The 26644-nt window shown below is 46.2% G+C and overlaps 2 protein-coding genes across 6 annotated transcripts in view; one reads left to right on the forward strand and one right to left on the reverse strand.

The window, feature by feature from the left end:
* sash1b (SAM and SH3 domain containing 1b) overlaps nucleotides 1–15075 on the forward strand; it is a 134641-nt gene extending 119566 nt beyond the window's left edge. Inside the window, exons 6-18 of the mRNA XM_038966965.1 lie at nucleotides 750–839; nucleotides 1301–1416; nucleotides 2518–2619; nucleotides 7959–8091; nucleotides 8453–8752; nucleotides 8979–9205; nucleotides 9588–9662; nucleotides 9770–9916; nucleotides 10116–10254; nucleotides 10533–10702; nucleotides 10780–10983; nucleotides 14358–14508; nucleotides 14609–15075. Of these exons, the coding sequence (XP_038822893.1) occupies nucleotides 750–839; nucleotides 1301–1416; nucleotides 2518–2619; nucleotides 7959–8091; nucleotides 8453–8752; nucleotides 8979–9205; nucleotides 9588–9662; nucleotides 9770–9916; nucleotides 10116–10254; nucleotides 10533–10702; nucleotides 10780–10983; nucleotides 14358–14508; nucleotides 14609–14760 (2006 nt within the window). The 3' untranslated portion in view covers nucleotides 14761–15075. The remainder of the gene's footprint in view (nucleotides 1–749; nucleotides 840–1300; nucleotides 1417–2517; nucleotides 2620–7958; nucleotides 8092–8452; nucleotides 8753–8978; nucleotides 9206–9587; nucleotides 9663–9769; nucleotides 9917–10115; nucleotides 10255–10532; nucleotides 10703–10779; nucleotides 10984–14357; nucleotides 14509–14608) is intronic.
* Nucleotides 15076–18518: 3443 nt separating this feature from the next.
* Nucleotides 18519–24363, reverse strand: LOC120023597 (D-aspartate oxidase-like). 5 transcript variants are annotated; one of them, XM_038967636.1, is made up of 7 exons: nucleotides 24171–24363; nucleotides 21470–21653; nucleotides 20511–20619; nucleotides 20120–20296; nucleotides 19772–19886; nucleotides 19454–19548; nucleotides 18519–19243 (listed from the first exon to the last, which is right to left on the reverse strand). In XM_038967636.1, the coding sequence occupies exons 2-7, from the start codon at nucleotides 21639–21641 to the stop codon at nucleotides 18937–18939; spliced, it is 975 nt and encodes a 324-aa protein (XP_038823564.1). In that variant the 5' UTR covers nucleotides 21642–21653; nucleotides 24171–24363; the 3' UTR covers nucleotides 18519–18936. The 5 variants fall into 5 exon arrangements, with proteins under 5 accessions (XP_038823564.1, XP_038823560.1, XP_038823561.1 ...); XM_038967632.1 differs by having other exon boundaries at nucleotides 19727–19886; nucleotides 24171–24362; XM_038967633.1 differs by having other exon boundaries at nucleotides 19727–19886; nucleotides 21470–21656; nucleotides 24171–24362.
* Between the last annotated feature and the right edge of the window lie 2281 nt (nucleotides 24364–26644).

Genomic DNA, 26644 nt, shown 5'->3' on the forward strand with positions numbered 1-26644 from the left:
TGGCTTATGGTAGAGGAATTAACATTAAATTCTATGGATAATTTGGCAGTACGTCCAACCGGCCTCACAACAGCAGACCACGTGTATCCACGCCAGCCCAGGAACCTCCATCTGGCTTCTTAACCTGCGGGATTGTCTCACACCAGCCACCCGGACTGCTGATGAAACTGAGGAGTATTTCTGTCTATAATAAAGCCCTTTTGTGGGGAAAATCTTCATGCTGATTGGCTGGGCCTGGCTCCCCAGTGGGTGGGCCTATACCCTCCCAAGCCCACCCATGGCTGCGCCCCTGACCAGTCATGTGAAATCGAAAGATTTGTTTATTTATTTCAATTGACTGATTTCCTTATGAACTGTAACTCAGTAAATCGTTGAAATTGTTGCGTGGTGTGTTTCTATTTTTGTTCAGTGTAGTTATTTGAAATGTATGTGTAACTACAGTGGAGTGGGACTGGGATTTCAGATGAATCTTCAAATGAGGTACTAGTTAATTTGTTATAACACACAGTAACGGTTGTTATTGTGTGTTATAACAAATTTACTAGTACCTCATTTGAAGATTGAATTTAGCCAGTTTTGTTCTTATCACAATTGAGTTACAATTTGATTTTACATTTTGGATTAGCTACATTTGCGTAACTTAAAAAAAAACGTTATACATATTTTGAAAGTTTGCTATGGGTAGTCATTGAATGGAGCAGTGTGGATGTCATCTGTTTTATTCAGCCCTACTGTATGTCCTTGTTTAGGTAAATGGGATGAAAAAAGACAGAAAAACAAGTCTTTCTGGCAGAATTTTCGGAAGTCGCAGAAAGGTGTCATGCGGCAGAACTCAAAAGGTATGTTTTTGTTTTGGAAATATTCTCTCTCTATCCAGCATAGTTCTGATCACACAAATCAGGAAACTGTGTCCCAGTCGCACCTCATCTGAAATCCCAGTCCCACTCCACTGAAACTGTCCTAGTCGCACCGCATCTGAAATCCCAGTCCCACTCCACTGAAACTGTGTCCTAGTCGCACCTCATCTGAAATCCCAGTCCCACTCCACTGAAACTGTCCTAGTCGCACCTCATCTGAAATCCCAGTCCCACTCCACTGAAACAGTCTTAGTCTCAACGTATCTTTAGTATTTTCCATGTGCTTATTGAAAGGAAGACGGATAGAAGCGATAATGTATAGACGAGAGGTGGAACTGGGATTCGATCCCACACAGGCATGATGTCCTGTGTGGGCAGCGGCTTTCTATATTATCTGTCCCGCTATCTTAACCCTCCGCTGCTACTATATTGCTGTTTCCCAGGCGGCGAGGACATAGGCTTTGTGGCCAGTGACATCACTATGAGTGATGAAGAGCGTATCCAGCTGATGATGATGGTGAAAGAGAAGATGATCAGCGTGGAGGAGGCCCTCGCAAGGGTATGTCACTTCCTGTCTTCATATAGTTTGTGTTTTCTTCCACATACTCTCTTCTCAGAATGTACGGTCCCACTTCAACAAAGTACAACTTATAAAGGCGTCATGGAGCATCCATAAAGGTGTCAGAAGCACTACATAAAGGCGTCATGGAGCATCCATAAAGGTGTCAGAAGCACTACATAAAGGCGTCATGGAGCATCCATAAAGGCGTCATGGAGCATCCATAAAGGCGTCATGGAGCATCCATAAAGGCGTCATGGAGCATCCATAAAGGCGTCATGGAGCATCCATAAAGGCGTCATGGAGCATCCATAAAGGCGTCTTGGAGCATCCATAAAGGCATCAGGGAGCATCCATACTCTATACTGTATACTATATAGCAGGGGTTCTCAAAGTAGCACTGCAGGAGGTTAAACGAGGTACCGCAGGGGGTTAAACGAGGTACCGCGTCCAGAAGAAATTATAACTTAAACAAATAATAATATTACTAACAACCAATTAAACAAATTTTGGCCGTGTTTGTCCTATATCTAGGAGATATTAGAAAGCTTAGGATGTATATATATTTTTTTTGCATAGGCACAAAACTACCTTCAGACTTCCATTCAGTCCAGTGACGCCTGTAGGTCAAACCGTTCCGATGCTACAGGTGTTTTCCTGAGAAGACCGATTTTCGCTCTAGCTCTGCCACCTTTCACCGACATCGAGGATGTGATGGATTGAGACGCATCCAATGCAAAAAACATATCTCTAGCTTAAACTGAATTTCTTCCTCTTCTCTCCTCCTCTCTGCTTTCTCCTTTCCTCCTCTCTTCCTTCTCCTTTCCTCTCCTCCTTTCTCCTTTCCTCCTCTCCCCCTTTCTCCTTTCCTCCTTTCTTCTTTCTCCTTTCCTCCTCTCTCCTTTCCTCTTCTCCTTTCCTCCTCTCTTTCTCCTTTCCTCTCCTCCTTTCTCCCCTTCTCTCCTTTCCTCTCCCCCTCTCTCCTTTCCTCTCCCCCTCTCTCCTTTCCTCTCCCCCTCTCTCCTTTCCTCTCCTCCTCTCCTCTCCTCCTCTCTCCTTTCCTTTCCTCTCCTCCTCTCTCCTTTCCTCTCCTCCTCACAGCTGAAGGAGTTTGAGACCCAGAGCAGACAGACCTGCAGCACTGATCTTACAGAATGGCCTGATGTTCCCAGTCTGACCTTGAATGAGTCCTCCACCAGCAATGTAAGTGTTGATATAAACATGTTGATAGAAGTGTTGTCGCTCTCTATTCTTTGGTTTATGGTGTGTATAGTATCAGTATCTCTGTCCCCCCTCCCTATCACCCTCCCCCCTCCATCTCTCTCACCCTCTGTCCCCCCCTCTCTCTCACCCTCCGTCCCCCCTCCCTCTCTCGTCCTCCCCCCTCCGCCCCCCCTCCCTCCCTCCCTCCCTCCCACCCTCCGTCCTCCCTCCCTCCTCCCTCCTTCCCTCCCTCCCTCACCCTCCCTCCTTCCCTCCCTCACCCTCCTTCCCCCCTCCCTCTCTCTCATCCTCCCTCCCTCTCACCCTCCCTGCCTCTCATCCTCCCTCTCCCTCTCCTCCCCCTCCCTCCCTCCCTCCCTCCCCCCCCTCCCTCTCACCCCCCCTCCCTCCCTCTCACCCTCCCTCCCTCCCTCCCTCTCACCCTCCCTCTCTCCCTCTCACCCTCCTTCTCCCTCCTTTCCCCTCTCACCCTCCTTCTCCCTCCTTTCCCCTCTCACCCTCCTTCTCCCTCCTTTCCCCTCTCACCCTCCTTCTCCCTCCTTTCCCCTCTCCCTCCTCCCCCTTTCCGCACTCTCTCCCTTACCTCCCGCTCTCGCTCTTTCCCCCTCTCACTCCTCTCTCCTCCCTCCCTATCCTTCTATTTCTCTCACCCTCATTCTCTCTCCCTCCTTCTCTCTCCCCTCCCTCCCTCCCTCCCTCTCCTATTTCTCTCTCCCCTCCCTCCCTCCCTGTCCCTCCCTCTCTCTCCCCACTTCCTCAGTCACTCTCCCCCTCTTTATCTCTACCTCCTTCCATCCCCCCTCCCTCCTTCCCCCCTCTCTCTCCCTTCTTTCCCCTCTTTCTCTCCCTCCTTCCCGCTTTCTCCCTCCTTCCCGCTCTCTCCCTCCTACCCCTTCTCCCTCCTACCCCTCCCGCTCTCTCCCTCCCTCCCCTCCCGCGTTCTCCCTCCTTCCCCTCCCGCGTTCTCCCTCCTTCCCCTCCCGCGTTCTCCCTCCTTCCCCTCCCGCTCTCTCCCTCCTTCCCCTCCCGCTCTCTCCCTCCTTCCCGCCCTCTCCCTCCTACCCCTCCCGCTCTCTCCCTCCTTCTGCTCCCTCTCTCTCCCTCCTTCTGCTCCCGCTCTCTCCCTCCTTCTGCTCCCGCTCTCTCCCTCCTTCCCCTCCCGCGTTCTCCCTCCTACCCCTCCCGCGTTCTCCCTCCTTCCCCTCCCGCTCTCTCCCTCCTTCCCCTCCCGCGTTCTCCCTCCTTCCCCTCCCGCTCTCTCCCTCCTTCCCCTCCCGCGTTCTCCCTCCCTCCCCTCCCGCTCTCTCCCTCCTTCCCCTCCCGCGTTCTCCCTCCCTCCCCTCCCGCGTTCTCCCTCCTTCCCCTCCCGCTCTCTCCCTCCTGCCCCTCCCGCTCTCTCCCTCCTTCCCCTCCCGCTCTCTCCCTCCTTCCCCACTCTCTCTCCCTACTTCCCCCCACTCTCTCCTACCCCTTCGCTCCTACCCCTTCGCTCCTTCCCCCTCGCTCTCCTTCCCTCTCCCTCCTCCTTCCCTCATTCTCCCCTCCCTCTCGCCCTCTTTCTCTCTCCCTCCCTCCGTTACTCCCTTCTCTCTCTCCACATCCCTCTCTCCTCTGACCTTCCTCTACTATTTCTCTCTCCCCTCTCTCCCCCTCTTTCTCCCTCTCCCCACTTCCTCAGTCACTCTCCCCTCTTTCTCCCTCCCTCCCTCCCTCCCTCCCTCCCTCCCTCCCTCCCTCCCTCCCTCCCTCCCTCCATGAACCGGGCCCCTGTAACCTGCTCCCCCACTCCAGGCCCTGTCCCAACAGGCATGCCATCCAGGCAGACCGCTATTCATCCCAGTCAAAGCGCCTGCTAACCCCTATTGTGCTGCGTTATGCCGGCCACAGCTCTTTTCTGCATGGTTGTGATTAGGGGGTTCCGGTCCAGCCAACATATTTCAGATTAATCTGGATGGCCTGATTCGGTTTCTCTCTCCGTCATTTCTCCAGTCGTTCTATCCATCCTCCCACTGTCACCCTTCTTTTTTACCACACACTCTCCGTTTTGTAGTTTAACCTCCTCAAAACCAGTGTTTTGTAGTTTAACCTCCTCAAAACCAGTGTTTTGTAGTTTAACCTCCTCAAAACCAGTGTTTTGTAGTTTAACCTCCTCAAAACCAGTGTTTTGTAGTTTAACCTCCTCAAAACCAGTGTTTTGTAGTTTAACCTCCTCAAAACCAGTGTTTTGTAGTTTAACCTCCTCAAAACCAGTGTTTTGTAGTTTAACCTCCTCAAAACCAGTGTTTTTGAGCTATGAATCGATCTTTTGAAATTGATGCAAATGTTCCTGACGGCATCAGTTATTTTCCTGCTAGTTCTTGGCTCCATGTATCTGCGGCTTCTAATGTCAACTTTATCTTCCAGTGATTACGTAAGACTATATTGTGTGCAATTCACTTTCTTTGCGCACACTCAAGAACAACAGCACTATACAACTATAGTGCTCCACCCTTGACAACTACTGTGATTATTATTATTTGACCCTGCTGGTAATTTATGAACATTTGAACATCTTGGCCATGTTCTGTTATAATCTCCACCCGGCACAGCCAGAAGATGACTGGCCACCCCTCATAGCCTGGTTCCTCTCTAGGTTTCTTCCTAGGTTTTGGCCTTTCTAGGGGGTTTTTCCTACCCACCGTGCTTCTACATCTGCATTGCTTGCTGTTTGTGGTTTTAGGCTGGGTTTCTGTACAGCACTTTGAGATATCAGCTGATGTAAGAAGGGCTTTATAAATAAATTTGATTTGATTAGTGCTGTAAATAATTAAAATATTACTCTCATAATCATTAGAATCTTAACTCTTGTTTTTTTCTTTACAAAGACACAACCTGCATGCTCAAGACGTTGCTGTACCTCTTAGGCAGAATAGGCATCATATTTAATGGTTCAAGATGCTATGCATACTATGATGTAGCCAGTATAAAACCCCTGAATGAAGTGGACATTAAGTGCTCACAGCTCACCAAGATCCAGAGTCTCGCTCTGCTGTGACAAGATTACAAGATGAGCGCTCGTGGTCAGATGTCTGCTTGGCTATATTTTAAGAAATCATAACTATGGTTTCTATTTCTCCTCTGGTCCACAATTGTAGCTTTCATGGTTTCTTTCTCACGAACTCTATGGCTAGCTGTATCTTGTACATATGGTTTCTTTCTCACTAACTCTATGGCTAGCTGTAGCTTTCACATGTGGTTTCTTCCTCAATAACTCTATGGCTAGCTGTAGCGTTCACATATGGTTTCTTTCTCACTAACTCTATGGCTAGCTGTATCTTTTACATATGGTTTCTTTCTCACTAACTCTATGGCTAGCTGTAGCTTTCACATATGGTTTCTTTCTCACTAACTATATGGCTAGCTGTATCTTTTACATATGGTTTCTTTCTCACTAACTCTATGGCTAGCTGTAGCTTTCACATATGGTTTCTTTCTCACTAACTCTATGGCTAGCTGTATCTTTTACATATGGTTTCTTTCTCACTAACTCTATGGCTAGCTGTAGCTTTCACATATGGTTTCTTTCTCACTAACTCTATGGCTAGCTGTATCTTTTACATATGGTTTCTTTCTCACTAACTCTATGGCTAGCTGTATCTTTTACATATGGTTTCTTTCTCACTAACTATGGCTAGCTGTAGCTTTCACATATGGTTTCTTTCTCACTAACTCTATGGCTAGCTGTAGCTTTCACATATGGTTTCTTCCTCAATAACTCTATGGCTAGCTGTAGCGTTCACATATGGTTTCTTTCTCACTAACTCTATGGCTAGCTGTAGCTTTCACATATGGTTTCTTTCTCACTAACTCTATGGCTAGCTGTATCTTTTACATATGGTTTCTTTCTCACTAACTATATGGCTAGCTGTATCTTTTACATATGGTTTCTTTCTCAATAACTCTATGGCTAGCTGTAGCTTTCACATATGGTTTCTTTCTCACTAACTCTATGGCTAGCTGTATCTTTTACATATGGTTTCTTTCTCACTAACTCTATGGCTAGCTGTAGCTTTCACATATGGTTTCTTTCTCACTAACTCTATGGCTAGCTGTATCTTTTACATATGGTTTCTTTCTCACTAACTCTATGGCTAGCTGTAGCTTTCACATATGGTTTCTTTCTCACTAACTCTATGGCTAGCTGTATCTTTTACATATGGTTTCTTTCTCACTAACTCTATGGCTAGCTGTAGCTTTTACATATGGTTTCTTTCTCACTAACTCTATGGCTAGCTGTAGCTTTCACATATGGTTTCTTTCTCACTAACTCTATGGCTAGCTGTAGCTTTTACATATGGTTTCTTTCTCACTAACTCTATGGCTAGCTGTAGCTTTTACATATGGTTTCTTTCTCACTAACTATGGCTAGCTGTATCTTGTACATATGGTTTCTTTCTCACTAACTCTATGGCTAGCTGTAGCTTTTACATATGGTTTCTTTCTCACTAACTCTATGGCTAGCTGTAGCACACGTCATCATGAGCATGTAAAAAGACGGATGTGGAAAAGCTTCTGATCTTATAGCTGTGGTGTGGTACATAAACTGTTGATCCACTGTGAGCAAATGTGTTTTTTCTGTCCACTGCTACAGACCCTAAATATGAGTCCATATAAGTTCTATCTGATGTGGCCTACTCTGACATGTATTAATTTAGATGGGAAATTCCAGTTTGCAAACCTTTCGTTTTCTCGTACACAACTCTTAGTCTGTGCCTGACCAGAGCCTTTACATCGACTGCAAGTCTACACTCTGGTTTGACCCATCAGTACTTATATTGAGCTCATATGCTGCATGTGGTCTTTACCTCAACAATAATATAGTTAGGTAGGTTTGCCTAGTGGTTAGAGCGTTGGGCCAGTAACCGAAAGGTTGCTAGATCGAATCCCTGTGCTGACAAGGTAAAAATCTGTCGTTCTGCCCCTGAACAAGGCAGTTAACCCACTGTTCCTAGGCCGTCATTGTAAATAAGAATTTGTTTTTAACTGACTTGCCTAGTTAAATAAAACATTTTATTGTGCATTTCCCAGAAAGGGTGAACATTTGTACTTATACAAACTTTACTTTATAAGCAAGCCAAATAAACATTATTTTCACAGGTTTAATTTCACTGGTTCTGAGGCTTGAGAACTACTGACTCCTATTATCATCCTCCCCCTCTACCTGGGTCCCCTCCCCCTCTACCTCTACCTGGGTCCCCGCCCCCTCCCCCTCTAACTGGGGTCTCCTCTCCTTCCCCACTGCTGACCTTCTAACCTGGTTCGTCTCTCTTCTTCAGCAGTTGTGTGAGCAGTCAGATGGTGAACAGGAGGAGTCTGGGACGTTCAGACGGCTCCATAAGCTGGTCACCTCCAGTCGCAGGGTGCGCAAGAAGCTCATCAGGATCGACGAGTCCAAGAGCCCTGGGTCTGAGGGTGAGACGGGTCACTGCAGTAGTCTTTCATTTATTAAACTACAGTGCTATTACATAAAGAATCTCAAAGCGCTTTAAAGCAACAACAAAAAAATTGTCACGCAATTTAGAAAAACAACATCATTCATGAGATGTGATTGTGACAAGTCCCATTAGGGTGTAGATGTGATGCCTTTACATAGTCTGTAGTTTATACCAAACAAACCATTTTGTTGGTCACTTGTGTGAAAAATAAAAAATAAAATACCTACTTCTAATCCAAGTTGAGTTGTCATCCATTACACATCGCATTGTCTTGACATTCCCTGACTCTGCCACAAACCTGTCCTTACTACTCCTGCCACCTCCCCTGTCTCTCCCAGAATCTCTGAGCATGGATGGGCCTATCCTGGGTGATGCCATGTCCTCTCTGCCCCTGTACTCTGGGGTTCAGAAGAAGCAGCCTGTGTCTGGGGGGTGTCACCACATTGACTCCCTGGCCTCCTCCCTGGCCTCCTCCCTGCACAACCAGCTGACCTATGACCTTCAAGACTCCGACAACCTGACCACCTCCCCTTCCTCCTCCTCCTCCTTGGACACCTGCAGCAGTGCCACACATACCCACAGTCTGGATACAGTCTCCAGCACCAGCCAGCGGCTGTTCAGAGCCTTCAGTAAGACAGGTGAAGCAAGTCACACAATTTTCCTTCAGGAAAATTACCCTTTTTATTAAGACGTGGTGTTGCTATGAGATTATTAAAACTAAGCTTTTAATTGCTACTTATATCCCAGTGCTGGATGTTTTTTTCCCATTTTTTATGTGATCTATTTTTGGCGGGTTTTAAACACTACATTTGTATAAGCAAGAGGATAAGAGTTGAGCACGTTCTCTTCCTGTACTCGGTATAGGAGGATCCAGCCCCAGGAGCTCCAGCCCGGCCTGTAGCCCAGCCTGTAGCCCAGGGAGCCACCCGGACACTGGCCCCAGCGGTGAAGGGAGAGCGACGGGGGCCGGCGGTACTGGTTCCTCCATGTCAGAGATAGAGGTTGGTGGTAGAGGGGATGGACCTAGGATGGCCCGGTCGGTCACGGATGGTGAGATCAGGAGAGTACTCAGCCCACTCAGCTACCATGGCGTGAGTAATCTTTGGCTGCTTTGGAAATGGCGACCGTTAATAGTAGTGCACTATATAGGGAATAGGGTGCCGTTTGGGACGCAACTTTTGTGTGTGGACTGTGTAGTCTATAGCTTTAGTCATGGCCAGTCTAGCCTGGGTACTAGTCTAGTTCTGCTACCTTGCCAACTCCTTATTGAAATTAATGTTTGGCTCAACAATGACAGCAATTGAGTTAGCATCTGGGACCAGGCTAGGAGCGGTTGGATGTTCACTCAGTCCAAAACTATCTTCACACAGAACCACAAAGTCCTATATGTTTGATTGATGAACCTGTCAATATGTCTATCATTTGAAAGTGATATTTATAAGGTGATTTTATTTATTTCATCCTTTGTTTCAGAGAACCTGTAGCTTTGGTGGATTTGATCTGACCAACCGGTCCCTGCACATGGTCAACAGTGACCCTGACCTCACTGTAAGTAGTTTCATATTCATTTGATTCATTGAATTGGGATTTTTTGTTTTTCAGTACCTTCGTTTCATGAAGCTTTTCTGTCTCCCCACACTGTATACTAACTTTAGATTAAAGATGGGGATGCCAGTGTGAAAGATGTAGTCAAGTCTCCACCGACAAACCCTCAAATCTCTTTGGGCAAGAAAGTGAAGTCGGTAAAAGAGACCATGAGGAAGCACATCTCCAAGAGATACCACTGCTCTCTCCCCGAGCAGGTATGTCAGACTCCATGCAATTCAATTATCTATGTATGCTAAATGCTCCAGTGGTCAAACTGTACCTACTCTCTAGCTAGTGTCCCTGGTGGCAATTCAATAGACCTGGTTCATGATGATCAAGGGATTAAGCTGGACTAAATATTTAGTAAACATGTAATAACCATGTCTCTGTACCCCCCCCCCCCCCCCCCCCCAGTCAAGCCCAGACGGTATTTCCAGAGGGCCCCAGTCCCCCCACAGCCTCACAGACACAGACTATCTGGAGAAACCCAAGCTGAAGGCTGGAGGGTCAGTGGAGAGCCTGAGGAGCTCCCTCAGCGGACAGAGCTCCATAAGTAAGTACTGTGTGTGTGTGTGGGGGGGGGTCTAGTAGGTTGGGGGGGATGGGTCTGTGAGTGGGGGGGGGGGGGGGATCTGTCTAGTGGGGTCGGGGGATGGTTCTGTGTTGTGTCCACATTTGTCTTATATTCCAAAGTGAAACTGTTATTTACAGTGACCAGCAGGCAGAACAGAAAACTCTAACCCCCTACCAACCTGCATGTTCATTTACCATAGATCTCAATGTGGTTGAGAGATCATTTGAATGGCTCCTCTCATCTCTTATTGTTTACAGGTGGTCATACGGTGGGCACCACCGACTCCTCCAACAGCAACAGAGGGAGTGTGAAGTCTGAGGATGGAGAGGAGGATGAGCCTCCCTACAGAGGACCCTTCTGTGGTCGAGCCATAGTGCACACGGACTCTACCCCCAGCCCCTACGACACTGACTCTCTCAAACTGAAGGTAAAATGCACGCACGCATGCACGTACACACACATTATCCAAACGAACGAATCACAGTGACTGTTCCTGATTTGCAGAGAGGTGATGTCATTGACATCATCGGCAAGCCTCCAATGGGGACGTGGATGGGCCTGCTGAACAATAAGGTGGGGACGTTTAAGTTCATCTACGTGGACGTTCTGGCTGAGGAAGACAAACCTAAACACCCCCGACGTAGGAGGAAGGGAGGGCAGCCCAAACCCACCTCTGTAGAGGAACTCCTGGAGCGCATCAACCTCAAAGTAATGACTTTACTTCTACTAGACTAACTCATAGTCATGACTAGTAGTACAGGTATTCAGAAACTGGGGGATGCCAAATAAAAATGTAATTCACTCTTAATTAAAAAAAATAATATATAGCCTCGTTTCACTGCCAAAAATAAAATTAAACCATCTAGTGTTCAGCGAAATAACAACACAATGTCAAAACAGGTAGCCTAGTCAAATAATTAACATCCAATCATATTAACCGCTACTCTCTCGCGGGAATTCCACTAACGGTCCGAATGTAGTCAAACGTAGCTGCTGCACATGTTGGTATCTGGACTGATGCCACAAAAGCCATGACAGGGAGACACAGTGGAGTGGTAACACGCGTGCACACCTCTTGGGTACACTGCAGCATCCACCGAGGGGCTCTTGCTGCCAAGGGAATGCCTGACTGCTTGAAAGACGTTTTGGACACTACAGTGACAATGGTTAACTTTGTTAAAGCAAGGCCCCTGAACTCTCGTATTTTCTGCACTATGCAATGATATGGGCAGCGACCATGTAATGCTTTTACAACATACAGAAGTGCGAAGGTTATCAAGGGGCAAAGTATTGACACTTTGTTTTTAATTGAGAGACGAGCTAAAAGTTTTCTTTACTGACCATAATTGTCACTTGTCTGACCGCTTGCATGATGACGAGTTTCACACGACTGGCCTATCTGGGTGATGTTTTTTCTCGCCTGATTGATCTGAATCTAGGATTACAGGGACTCTCCAACTATATTCAATGTGCGGGACAAAATTGAGGCTATGATTTTCTGTCTGCATTAACAAGGACAACACACAGGTCTTTCCATCATTATATGATTTTTTTCTGTGCAAATTAACTCAAGCTTACAGACAATGTCAAATGTGATATAGCGAAGCACCTGAGTGAGTTGGGTGCGCAATTACGCAGATACCTTCCCGAAATGGATGACACAAACAACTGGATTCGTTATTCCTTTCATGCCCTGCCTCCAGTCCACTTACCGATATCTGAACAAGAGAGCCTCATCAAAATTGCAACAAGCGGTTCTGTGAAAATTGAATTTAATCAGAAGCCACTGCCAGATTTCTGGATTGGGCTGCGCTCAGAGTATCCTGCCTTGGCAAATCACGCTGTTAAGACGCTGACGCCCTTCGCAACCACGTACCTATGTGAGAGTGGATTCTCAGCCCTCACTAGCATGAAACTAAATACAGGCACAGACTGGGTGCGGAAAATTAATTGAGACTCTCCAATACAACCCAACATTGCAGAGTTATGTGCATCCTTTCAAGCACACCCTTCTCATTAACCTGTGGTGAGTTATTCACAGTTTTCGATGAACAAAGAAGGTTTTATATGTAAGATGGTTAAATAAAGAGCAAAATTATTGATTATTATTACACTGCTCAAAAAAATAAAGGGAACACTTAAACAACACAATGTAACTCCAAGTCAATCACACTTCTGTGAAATCAAACTGTCCACTTAGGAAGCAACACTGATTGACAATAAATTTCACATGCTGTTGTGCAAATGGAATAGACAAAAGGTGGAAATTATAGGCAATTAGCAAGACACCCCCAAAAAAGGAGTGATTCTGCAGGTGGTGACCACAGACCACTTCTCAGTTCCTATGCTTCCTGGCTGATGTTTTGGTCACTTTTGAATGCTGGCGGTGCTCTCACTCTAGTGGTAGCATGAGACGGAGTCTACAACCCACACAAGTGGCTCAGGTAGTGCAGTTCATCCAGGATGGCACATCAATGCGAGCTGTGGCAAAAAGGTTTGCTGTGTCTGTCAGCGTAGTGTCCAGAGCATGCAGGCGCTACCAGGAGACAGGCCAGTACATCAGGAGACGTGGAGGAGGCCGTAGGAGGGCAACAACCCAGCAGCAGGACCGCTACCTCCGCCTTTGTGCAAGGAGGTGCACTGCCAGCGCCCTGCAAAATGACCTCCAGCAGGCCACAAATGTGCATGTGTCTGCTCAAACGGTCAGAAACAGACTCCATGAGTGTGGTATGAGGGCCCGACGTCCACAGGTGGGGGTTGTGCTTACAGCCCAACACCGTGCAGGACGTTTGGCATTTGCCAGAGAACACCAAGATTGGCAAATTCGCCACTGGCGCCCTGTGCTCTTCACAGATGAAAGCAGGTTCACACTGAGCACATGAGCACATGTGACAGACGTGACAGAGTCTGGAGACGCCGTGGAGAACGTTCTGCTGCCTGCAACATCCTCCAGCATGACCGGTTTGGCGATGGGTCAGTCATGGTGTGGGGTGGCATTTCTTTGTGGGGCCGCACAGCCCTCCATGTGCTCGCCAGAGGTAGCCTGACTGCCATTAGGTACCGAGATGAGATCCTCAGACCCCTTGTGAGACCATATGCTGACACATCCACATTTGTGGCCTGCTGGAGGTCATTTTGCAGGGCGCTGGCAGTGCACCTCCTTGCACAAAGGCGGAGGTAGCGGTCCTGCTGCTGGGTTGTTGCCCTCCTACGGCCTCCTCCACGTCTCCTGATGTACTGGCCTGTCTCCTGGTAGCGCCTCCATGCTCTGGACACTACGCTGACAGACACAGCAAACCTTCTTGCCACAGCTCGCATTGATGTGCCATCCTGGATGAACTGCACTACCTGAGCCACTTGTGTGGGTTGTAGACTCCGTCTCATGCTACCACTAGAGTGAAAGCACCGCCAGCATTCAAAAGTGACCAAAACATCAGCCAGGAAGCATAGGAACTGAGAAGTGGTCTGTGGTCACCACCTGCAGAATCACTCCTTTTTTGGGGGTGTCTTGCTAATTGCCTATAATTTCCACCTTTTGTCTATTCCATTTGCACAACAGCATGTGAAATTTATTGTCAATCAGTGTTGCTTCCTAAGTGGACAGTTTGATTTCACAGAAGTGTGATTGACTTGGAGTTACATTGTGTTGTTTAAGTGTTCCCTTTATTTTTTTGAGCAGTGTATTTGTGCCCTGGTCCTATAAGAGCTCTTTGTCACTTCCCACGAGCCGGGTTGTGACAAACTCACTCTCCTTATGGTTAATAAATGTAACGTATAGTGTGTGTGTGGCGGGCTTACAATGATGGCAAAAAACAACATTTGAGAGTGCCCCGACCCTGGTGCTAGAGGGGGTACGCAGCTGGAGGATGAATGTTTGAAGAGGTACGGGACTATAAAAAGTTGGGGAACCACTGGTCTAGACTAACTCACAGTGACGACTTGCACTAGACTATGTATATACAGACGCTCACACTTGAACGCTGTTAAGATCCTCCTCCTTTTGATGTTTATTTTAAATTTACGTTGGCTACGTGACCAAAGCCTACCCTGTCACCCCTCTGTCCTTCTCACCCCTCCCCCAGGAGCACCTGCCTACCTTCCTGTTTAACGGCTATGAGGACCTGGACACCTTGAAGCTTCTAGAAGAGGAGGATCTAGATGAGCTCAACATCAGAGACCCTCAACACAGAGCTGTGCTGCTCACTGCTGTGGAGCTAATTCAGGAGTACGACGGTTAGTACACACACCCCCACACATACTCCCACACATACCCCCACAAACACAATTTGTTGTATGACGGATGTCCCTCTGCTGGGGGTGTTGTATCCTACAGGTAGCAGCGACCAGGACCATGGCGGCCAGTCAGGGGGTTCTCAGGAGAAGCTGTTACTGGACCGTAGCGGCCTACTGGGGGACTCCCCACGAGACTCTGGCTGTTATGAGAGCAATGAGAACCTGGAGAATGGTAACGACAGCCTGACTTGACTCTGACTCTCCTCTTTCACATCTTCATCCACCTCTTGCTGCCATTCTCCAAACTCTTCATCGTCTAAGGGCTGCCATGAGTCTTCTCCAAACTCTTCATCCTCTAAGGGCTGCCATGAGTCTTCTCCAAACTCTTCATCCTCTAAGGGCTGCCATGAGTCTTCTCCAAACTCTTCATCCTCTAAGGGCTGCCATGAGTCTTCTCCAAACTCTTCATCCTCTAAGGGCTGCCATGAGTCTTCTCCAAACTCTTCATCCTCTAAGGGCTGCCATGAGTCTTCTACAACCTCTTCATCCTCTAAGGGCTGCCATGGGCTCCATTCTTCACTCATAGCTTGAGCATTCCAAACTGAGTTCAGAGAGAGAGAGAGAGAGAGAGAGAGAGAGAGAGAGAGAGAGGGAGAGAGACTTGGCTGTAGCGCATTGTTTCATCTTATATTTTTATTTCAATGTGACTTTCTTCTGTTTCTCTGCATCGTGGGAGTAAAGAAACTCTCTTATCACCAGACAGTGCTCTTCCCATCAACTCTGTACTCTACTGCCCTCCATCTGCAGGCATCTATAGTCATCTGGGCAAATATTCAGTGTCTCCGGGTAGGACTGCTGATATTGGATCAGTTTTGACTTTTAGATCCGATTTAATATGATTATATAGACAGCAGGGGGGCCCTGATCCTTGATCAGCACTCCTACTCGGAGACAATTTTTCTTATTTTTCTTTGCAAGAATTAATTTTCCATTCAACCAGAACGGAGGCGAACTGATGAGAGGGTATCGATCTAGCTCTGCCTGTGTATAAGGGAGAGGAGAGCTAACCCTCCTACACTCACTCACTCCACTATCTCCAGAGACCTGTACAATGTGTTCTGTAGAGCTGTTTCTGGACCTACACAGGAATAGATCGGTCTTTGCATTGGCTGAAAATGGTAACTGCTGTAGTAAGAAAATAAAAAAAAAGAAGACTTCTCAGTACTACTTACATATATTTACTGTGGAAGCTTTATTTGATAACTATACCTTTCTTATTGTGGTTATTTGCTTTGGTTTTAGTCTTTAAAATTACAGTGATGATGTATGAAGGCTGTTGTGAATGTCATCAGCCCTAGTGGAGAGTTTATGACGAGGATTTTCCACACCTGTATATTTCTCTAGATTTGTGCTGTTTTTGTGTTTAGATTTTTTTAGTTCAGAACCATGTAATGTAGCACAATATGATGTGCCTAAAGCCAGACCTGCTTCATGCAAGATTCTGAGTTAGTAAATGGTTCAATTATTGATCCCGGGCTGTGTCGCAGCCGGCCGTGACCGGGAGACCCATGAGGAGGCGGCACACAATTGGCCAAGAGTCGTCCGGGTTAGGGGAGGGTTTGGCCGGCCGGGATGTCCTTGTCCCATCGCGCTCTAGAGACTCCTGTGGGCGCATGCACGCTGACACGGTCCCCAGTTGGACTGTGTTTCCTCCGACACATTGGTGCAGCTGGCTTCCGGGTTAAGCGAGCAGTGTGACTTGGCAGGGTCGTGTTTTGGAGGACACAAGGCTTTCGACCTTTGCCACTCCCGAGTCCGTACGGGAGTTACAGCGATGGGACAAGACTAACTACCAATTGGCTATCACGAAATTGGGGTGACAAAGGGGTAAAAATTTAAAAAATGATTTACTTGTTAAAATTGTGGTGCAACATTTTTGTACAATAATTGTGGGTGTATCAAAATACATAGTTGTGACTGAAAAAAAAGACAAATGTTTATAAGATAAGCTGTGTGTTATAGCTGACGATACGTTCAAATCAGTGTTACATATAACTCATGGCGCTCTTCTGATGCTAGGAGTTATACTGGTCTAGCTATGTCTGTCCCAAATGGCACCCTATTCCTTATGTAGTACACTGCTTTTAACCAAGACCAATAGTGCATTACATGGCCCCATTACTACATTGGGGAATGGGGCGCCATTTGGGACATGACCAGTCTTTGAGCAGTTCTAAAGTGTGCCACTGTCATAGTGAGAGCCCGAGAATGAAATAAACTACTCAGTGGTTTACTAGACCGGTCTGCCTGCTTATTTCTCTCACCAGTCATCTCTACTGGACATCATGCTTCATATTCCCGTCAGCTTTCACAATACAATAAATGCTTCTTTTTTTTACAGTTCTGTTTCCGTCCATGTATTTCAGCTCCTCTGAAAAGACCGGCATATTAATCCATTAACAATGCCTGTTTGTTTCAGGAGGGAGGGGCAAAAAGACATCTTCCATGAGCAGGTCCTCGTCAGGTTTTGAGTCCAGTCACCTCCCTTCACCAGAGAACCCCAGCCTCCCCTTCAACCTCCCCCTGACTCACCCCAGCAAAACCACCCTACAGACCAGATCAGAGAACCAGGCCTCTACCTTACCATCTCTAATAGTCCCCATGACCAGCTACAACCTGAGACCAGAGCCATCACAGAGACACCCATATAGCCATGAAGATGCTGAGGAGCTGGAGCTGGAGCTGTGAGGTGCTGTGGCTGGGAGGTAGGCCTAGTCCCACAGCCCTGGGGCTACTGCGGCCTTGCCTCTCCCTGGGGGAGCTCCACTCAGACCTGAGCCTCCACACCACTGAACACACCCTGGAAGACCTAGAGCCAGCTCATACCACCATGTCCAAGGGGCGCAGGGAGAACCTACACAAGAGGCTCTACCGCACCTAAGACACTCAGAAGGACCCTACCCACCCACACAACCACTGCTCAACACACCTTGTAGTGTTCTGTCTTGTATGTTAGTTGAACATGGAAATTCCCAGGTTAACAGACCTTCCACGCACATACCTCAATATCCCCTCCATCACGGGGATGTAGGCCCAAGCATCGTTTAGCCTTCCCTGTCAAACCCAAACCCATGTGTACCATCACCCCTCAGCAATGACAAGTGACTAGAATAGTGCCTCTGAACACTTTTCTTTAGACAGCACCTCTTTAGAGGATGTATATAGTTATTACAAAGGAGCAACCCAGCCCTGCACCTCAGACTGACCGTGCAGACACTCCTCCCTAGTCTGAAGCCGACAGGACTCAGTCTGCTGTGGGAAGGAAAACGACACCTGTCAGGTCGGGATCCATCCTGGAGATATCTGACAACAGAGCCCTTCTCTGACAAGATAAATGGGCTCTCACCACATATACAGTACTATGGTAGGGCTAAGAAGTACCAGATGTGTCGAAGACCACAGGCCCCAGCTGGAGGTTTACAGACTGATAACTGACAAAAAATATATCTTACTGCAGCTTACATTTACATTTAAGTCATTTAGCAGACGCTCTTATCCAGAGCGACTTACAAATTGGTGCATTCACCTTATGATATCCAGTGGAACAGCCACTTTACAATAGTGCATCTAAATCTTTTAAGGGGGGGGGGGGGGTTAGAAGGATTACTTTATCCTATCCTAGGTATTCCTTAAAGAGGTGGGGTTTCATGTGTCTCCGGAAGGTGGTGATTGACTCCGCTGACCTGGCGTCGTGAGGGAGTTTGTTCCACCATTGGGGTGCCAGAGCAGCGAACAGTTTTGACTGGGCTGCTTACTGGGTTTCCTGTCATATTTCAACTTTAACCCTGTTTGATTCTAAACTAGTATGAACATTGCCAAGCTGTAAGTTATGTAAATACTGTATATGAAATACTGTGACTGAGGACTACAGTAATAAACCGCATTTGTTTTATTAAGATAAAAGTGTGATTTTATCCCAGCCCAGAGTGTGATTAAAGCAATACAAAAAACAAGGTCTTTGATTTTTATTTTTATGGAAAGTTAGAATTGATTAAATCAGACATCTGAACATAAGACAATATTTACTATCACTTAGTGAAATGTCAAGTCCCTGTACCTTTAACTATTCTACCTCAGCCATTATCAATTGCTTGTCTGAAATATCCTTCTCTGAGGGGTTTTGCCACTTCTAAACGGCAAAGTCTATTAATTCAATGTCATTCATCTGGGTAGCTTCCATAATATTCAGATGACATAATTCAAATAACTTTTCACTGTGGAGATTTCATTCATCAAGTAAGCAAAATCGTATCGCTTTCATTTCATTAATGTGCAATGGCAGCAGGTATCACTAATTGGTGCAGATCAAGTAATTATATCATACAGTTATTTAGAAACGATTTCTATGGCAGAGTATCTGCGTAGTGTTCACAGCCTGGCCCTGGGGCGCATCTCATGGAGACACTTCCTGACCAGCCCCAGTGCTTCCAGGGCCGTGCCCCAGCTCAGAGTGACCCCCCAGCCCCCATGGCCGTAGTTATGTACCACCGGTACCTGTCGGCTCCCCAGGAGGACCATCTCTCTCTCCACCCGGACGTTCTTCCTACTGGGTCTCAGCCCCACAGATACCCCCAGGACCCTGGCCCGGCTTAGGGATGGCTCCAGGCTGCTACAGCGCTCCAGGATGTCCTGGCTGTCCTCTGGGTCCACCTCCAGGCGCCAGTCGTCCACCTGCCTACAGAGCCAATCAGCCGCACAAAAAGATAACTGTCTCTCTTCTAGAGAGCATACAGACTGAACTTGTAGTGAACATGATGTTTTGTGGTAATTAGGGCATCCCCCTTTCTACATTATCATTACGTAATGTGTTTATTTCAGAGTATTCCTCAGGTAAAGCGCATCTCATTTCATGATGCAATTATGTTTTCTAATAAACTTGACTTGCCTGGTGCCGCCCACTGTCACGCTGTGCATCCCTGGGTAGATATAGGACTGCCCTTCCCCATCCCGGATGAAGTGTTGGAGCCACGGGGCCTGGACCTTCAAATAATATGGATGTTTATGGTCATATACAGCACAATGAAATGCTTATTCACAAGCTCTCTTAGGTGTGTGTGTGTGTGTGTGTGTGTGTGTGTGTGTGTGTGTGTGTGTGTGTGTGTGTGTGTGTGTGTGTGTGTGTGTGTGTGTGTGTGTGTGTGTGTGTGTATATACACACTTTGAGGATCTGCCCCCTGACAGGGTAGACCTCAGAGTCCCCTACTAGAGACTTGGCGCCCAGACCGGAGCAGTTGACGATGACGTCGTAGCCCTGGCTGCTTAGTTCCTGGAGGTCGTTTACTTTCTGCTTCACAACCTGGCCTCCTGCTTTTCTAAACCTAAAACAACACTTTTTAAAGTCAGAAAAGATTTGAAACAGAGAAAAAAGCAAACGTCATCTATATTTTAATTCAGGAAGTACATAGAGTAGCTGTTACAATGTTTTTGATACAGTAACCGTTAATAGATTAACACATGACTATAGTATAGAAGTAAAACAAATGACTATAGTATAGAAGTAAAACAAATGACTGTAGTATAGAAGTAAAACAAGCTAAGACCAAGAATTGACCTCTTCTCCATCCATCGCAGGTAGTTGGAACATTCACATTTCACTGTGGTGAACGCCTGGCCAAACTTGTGATCGGGAAACCGTTTCAGTTCACGGTCTGTCATGATTCGGAAACCCAGCACAAATGCAGACCAGAATGGCACCTTATCCGCAGGGAGCTCCTTGTATATTTGCCATCTAAAAAAAATATAATCAATACCAGTTATAACCAAACCCCTTCACAGTGGTGAGCATTTTCAACCAGTAGGACTTATGTCAGAGAACTATTGAACTGGCTGTAATGTGTGTTTCAGAAATGGCACCCTATTCCCTATAGTGCACTTATCTTCTGGCTCCGGTCAAAAGTAGTGCACTATATAGCATCCATTCCTTTATGGTTGAGGATCCTTACCCTGAGCTGAGCAACACCCCAGCCTCTGATGCCTGTTCTGATTGGGCAATAGCCAGCAGGTGATCAATCGTCTCCTTGAACCACCTCTGCTGCTGTTCCAGAGGGATATCTGGGGGAGAGAGAGATGTAGGGGGGAGGGAGGAATGTAGGGGGGAGAGAGGGATGGGGGGGGGGGGGGGGAGAGGGATGTAGGGGGGGAGGAGGAATGTAGAGGGGGGAGAGGGATGTAGGGGGGAGGGAGGAATGTAGAGGGGGGGAGGGATGTAGGGGGGGAGAGGGATGTAGGGGGGGGGATGTAGGGGGGAGGGAGGAATGTAGGGGGGGAGAGGGATGTAGAGGGGGGGGAGATGGAGGGGGGAGGGAGGAATGTAGGGGGGGGGATGTAGGGGGGAGGGAGAAATGTAGGGGGGGAGAGAGATGTAGGGGAGGAGAGAGAGGGATGTAGGGGGGAAGGAGGAATGTAGAGTGGGGAGAGGGATGTAGGGGGGAGGGAGGAATGTAGAGGGGGGGGTGTAAAGGAAGGGAGAGAGAAGAAGGGTGGGAGGGACAGGGGGAGAGAGAGAGGGGGGAGAGGGAGAGACAGAGGGAGGGAGAGAGAGAGAGACAGGGAGGGAGGGGGAGAGAGAGAGGGGGGAGAGGGAGAGACAGAGGGAGGGAGAGAGAGAGAGACAGGGAGGGGGAGAGAGAGGGAGGAATGGAGGGAGAGAGGGAGGGAGTAGAAGTCACATCAACTGGGGATGATATTTTCAGATGAATTTACTTAAAGTAAATTATGAAATAATGAATTTACCATTAACACACAATGCAGTAACATATAGGCCTCGTACACTAAAAGCATATATAGTGAAAAGTTCAACATCCTATTGTCTGCCAATTCACATGAAGTGGTCAGAAACCAATAAAAAATAATGACTGTTAATGAACTTAATTAACTGGATAAAGAGATGCCCATGCCTCACCTGGGAACGGTGAGCAAATCAGGATCCCAGCTGCCACGTCGCTGGTGGTGTCTGGGGTAAACCTGTCAGCTATGAGGGTCACAGAGCAGTAGGGGAGGGCCTCAGCGATGCACACAGCTGTGGAGAAGCCAACCACACCTCCACCCACCACCACGACTGTCATACTCTTCATCACAGGATGATTCTGCTGGGAGAAAAACAACATAATGGAAAGTTGTAATACTTGTACTGCGTTATACTGTGTAGGGGAGGAGAGAGAGGGATGTGCCTTCGGAAAGTATTCAGACCCCTTGACTTTTTACACATTTTGTTACGTTACAGCCTTATTCTAAAATGGATTAAACAAAAGTATTTCCTCAGCAATCTACTCACAATACCTCATAAGTATACAGACCCTTTGCTATGAGACTCAAAATTGAGCTCAGGTGCATCCTGTTTCCATTGATCCTACTTGAGATGTTTCTAGATCTTGATTGGACATGATTTGGAAAGGCACACACCTGTCTATATAAAAGGTCCCACAGTTGACAGTGCATGTCAGAGAAAAAAACAAGCCATGAGGTCAAAGGAATAGTCCGTAGAGCTCCAAGACAGGATTGTGTCGAGGCACAGATCTGGGGAAGGGTACGAAAACATTTCTGCAGCATTGAAGGTCCCAAGAACACAGTGGCCTCCATCATTCTCAAATTGAAGAAGTTTGTAACCACCAAGACTCTTCCTAGAGCTGGCCGCCCAGTCAAACTAAGCAACCGGGGGAGAAGGGCCTTGATCTGGGAGGTGACCAAGAACCCGATGGTCACTCTGACAGAGCTCTAGAGTTCCTATGTGGAGATGGGAGAAGGTTCCAGAAGGACAACCATCTCTGTAGCACTCCACCAATCAGGCCTTTATGGCAGAGTGGCCAGACGGAAGCCACTCCTCAGTAAAAGGCACATGACAGCCCGCTTGGAATTTGCCAAAAAGGCACCTAAAGACTCTGACCATGGCCTCAATTTAATAAATTTTAGAACAAGGTTGTAACCTAACAAAATGTGGAAAGTCAAGGGGTCTGACTAGTTTCCGAAGGCACTGTATACCTTGTTAAAGCACCTGTAGGTGATACAGGAAGGGGAGTATGATCAAATGCAAAATCCATATCAAAATAGCAGTGCAAGTGTCGCAGCCCGGCCGCGACCGGGAGACCCATGAGGTGGCTCACAATTGGCCCAGCGTCGTCCGGGTTAGAGGAGGGTGTGGGGGGAGAAAGGGGTGGGGAAAAAACTTAAACAGCATTGCAGTGTTCCAGTCCTACGTGTTTATTTTTGATCCCAGCCCCGTCGCTGCATCAGGCCTTTTGCCTCTTGGTAGGCCATCATTGTAAATAAGAATTTGTTCTTTATTGACTTGCCTAGTTAAAGGTTACATTTTTTTTTATATATAACACAGGGCTAAAGTTTAAGGATACGTTGGTTGGTTAATGTCAATTAAATGACAATGGGCTATTTGTACATACACTAACCACTCCACTCGACTCAATTAAGTGTTAAACATTCAACCTTTTGATTTATCTGGATTAAATATATCCAACACTGCTTGGGATTTTGAAGTTAAATACAGCAAGTTGAGAATTTTTTTTGAATAACCCTTTTGAAGCTTCAGTAACCAGTCGCCTGTGGTATTTTGGATGCAGTAATTGCAGGATACTGCAGTTATACCGCATTTTGTCTGCAATATTTTTTCTTAAGGGCATTTACATAAAACACTGCTATTTGCCCATATTCTATTATGATGCCTAACAGAACTTCTCCAACGAATGTTTTGACCTACCTGCAGGCTGTGCAAGGTCACAATGTATCAAACTAATTTACTACTCTGCATAACGAACAGCCAAATCATTATGTAATAGAATTCTCCATCGGGCTAGTTTGTATCTGTGGGATGTGCAGATAGAGGATCAGTTTCCCTCCCCCAACCTTATCCATTAGTGGGGGAAATGCAAAACTGACCCAAGATCAGCGTCTAGAGGCAACTTCACCCTACTCTGCGGGGTTAAAGTCCTGAAAGGAATTAAATAAATCCTGTGTGCCTTTATGAGTTTGCATCCAGCCACCTACTGATGAGCCATAAAGCGGTGAAGTTTTTTTTTTATTCATCCAAAGAATCTGGTAATAACCATAGTGTTCATAGTGTACTGTAGGAGAACTACAAACGCAGTTATGACATAGAAAAAGGCTACTAACCTACTACATGTCTCTTGTAAAAGGTTGTCCAACATTCTTCAAGTTGACCTTACAGAGAGCAGACGTCAACTAAATTTCACCTGAACTAAATTTCAAACAATTTTGTGAGAGTGGACTACAATAAACAGTTGTTTGCTAGACAACAACAAAGGATAAATAAATGGTGGGACAGGAAAATTGTACCAAACAGAGCGTATTACAATCAGTGGCTCACATCTGCGCATGCTTGAAATGTTAAGCATAACTCATACATAGTCCACAGACGCGATAGCCCGGCATCCCATTGCCACATGCTGCGTTGAAATGCCAGTCGGAACTAGGAGACTGACATTTCTGACTTGCTAACTGGTTGTAGTTATACACATGCAGCGTGCACAACAAGTTAGCAAGTCGATAATTTCCGAGTAACGACTAGCACGTGAACGCAGCAATAGCTGGCTCTGAGACCACAATCCGCAGGGCACTACAGCCCGAACACGCACCTTCCCACAATTCCCAGCCAACGCGTCTCAGGTACACGTCCTCTGTGTTGACAGTTGGAGAAATTGCTTGAGCTGCGCTGAGAATTCGACAAGTATAAAAGCCAACGGTCCAATATTCTGTGTACGCACCAGCACTGCTGTTCGTGTGCGTACACTTGTTGGACAAAGATTAACCCAAGCGTCCGCATGCCATCACCCGTCACTAGTTACTACAGTCACAAAATCACAACCCCGCCTATTTCTACCATTTTATCGTCTTAGAATCTGATTTTAAACCTAACCTTAACCACACTGCTAACCTTAAATTTAGACCATAAAGCAAATTTTGTTTTCGTGAATTATTACAATATAGCTAATTTTGACCTTGACTGTAGTAACTACTAGAAACCCAAATGCTTCCCATTTGAAACATTTGGGGAAAGTTTGTGTATATTGTAATGAAACAGCAGGGGACATGCTCGTGCAGCAGAGTCGTTATCCGCGCATATAAACCCAGGGTAGTTACAATATGTTATGATTACATTTTGTGACGTTTTTGTCCGTTGGTCTTCTGGTGCTTTCAAGACAACTGGGAACTAGGAAAAATTATTTTCCAAGTCGGAGCTAGTTTTTTTTTTTCCGAGTTCCCAGTTCTATTGAACACAAGGAAATCGGAGATTGAGTTCCCAATTGTTTTGAACGCACCATTCGGCAAGGTTTTCTTTCGGCTGTTCATGCACACGATATTTTTTCGGCGATTGGTCAATAGTAGGGTGTCTTCAATTAAGTGTTTGTCATTCAACGAGAGACGAATCGTTTTCATTCCATTTTTTTTCGATTGAGAAATACTGCAACAAACATCTGAGATGTAAAATTGTGCGACTAAGATATCCTGGACAAAAACGTCAATGAATGACAGATTTTTTGGGGTTTTCTTTGATTAATTCTGACTATTTTGAGAAAATATATACTAGTTACGGCGTCTCAAGATGGACTAACAGTCTGCCGCTTCTCGTTTTTCAAGGGAAGGTCTTTTAATGGAGTATGCACGCACATGCGGAGGATTTTACCAACGTTTTTTTAAACTGACCCAAGATAGACCGGAACCTGTCGTTTTCAATGGGAGCAAATTAATCATAGTGGATAGAATAAGCAAGGATATAGGCAGAGCCAAGCACGAGCTAGTGAGATCCTATTGGCTCGTTTTAGCATTTATTTGCACATTTTCGTTAGGGAACACCTAGCCCTTGCGCTCCTTCCAAACAACACCTTTTTTTTTTTTACTTTGGAAAATGGGTAAAGTCTACAAAACACAGTCCACTCTGTTTGTTACAGATAATAGTTTTGGAAACAGAAAACTGTTTCCTGTTTCCAAATGTTCCATCAATGAGCAAAGTAGCAGAATGTTGGACAAAATACATCTCGCTCCTTATTTTCCCTCTACCGGCCACTGGTTTTCTCCTCATTACCATATTTGGTAGTTAGTGGAAACGCCAACCGGATGCTTCACATTTATACATCCGGTGAAATATCTGGCTCATTGTTCAACGGGTGTAAAGCCACAGAACAATCTCCGTCTCGCGATAGTCTGAACGAAGGCGAGAGAAGGGTAGTTACCACAGCCACAAAGTCGTAAACGCCCGCATACGCGACCAATCCGATGAGGGAGTGTGATGGCGGTGATTGTACACTAGATTACGGTAAATTGCCGTTTATGCCGCCCATTGTAACTCGATTGTGGGCGTGCTGGCAGCCTTTCGATCGTGCGTCAAGAATTCAGCATAGCAAGTTTGTATGAAGGTCTGGTTATTAAATTGATACATAGTTCAATAGTAATATCCTCTAAAACGCTCAGATGACACACTTTGCTGCCCTGTTTCCAATTGTCCACATGGCTGGGAGAATCTATTCAAGTAAGTAAAAAACGATGTGTTATTAGCTAACTAGCTACAGGGCAGACTAACTCAAATGAGCTTACCAGCTATCTAGCCAACTTCACATACTGTATAGATAGATAGCTAAGTGAATGAAATATCACCATCTAACGTTACCTAACACCGAGGTAAAGACAGTTTCAAGTTCGATATTCGACGGATATTCGCGCTTTCAAACCTCAATAGCTTTCAAACCACTTGATACACAGACTCCAAATAAGTGTCATGATGTTGGAAAAATTGCCCACAACATTGCACAGGTCTTATTTTCACGATTTAGACATGAATTTGCGTTCCAAAGCTAATAAACATGTGGAAATGTGAGCAGCGTTTTGTATTCATATTTGAATTAGTTAGGGAGTGTGAACTAAGTACAAACTATTTTTACATTCAAATTTCAATAGCTCCTTGGTCATGTGACATACTTACTTCAAACAAGGTTCAGAATGTCCACTGACTTCTATATTGCACACCCTTTAGTTTGTCCATTTTCATCTCACGTTTTTACATGAATTTTTCAAATTGTAAAATTTCAATAGCTCCTTGGTCATGTGACCTAAT

The sequence above is a fragment of the Salvelinus namaycush genome, chromosome 28 (genome assembly GCF_016432855.1).
Source record: "Salvelinus namaycush isolate Seneca chromosome 28, SaNama_1.0, whole genome shotgun sequence".
Taxonomy (NCBI): domain Eukaryota; kingdom Metazoa; phylum Chordata; class Actinopteri; order Salmoniformes; family Salmonidae; genus Salvelinus; species Salvelinus namaycush.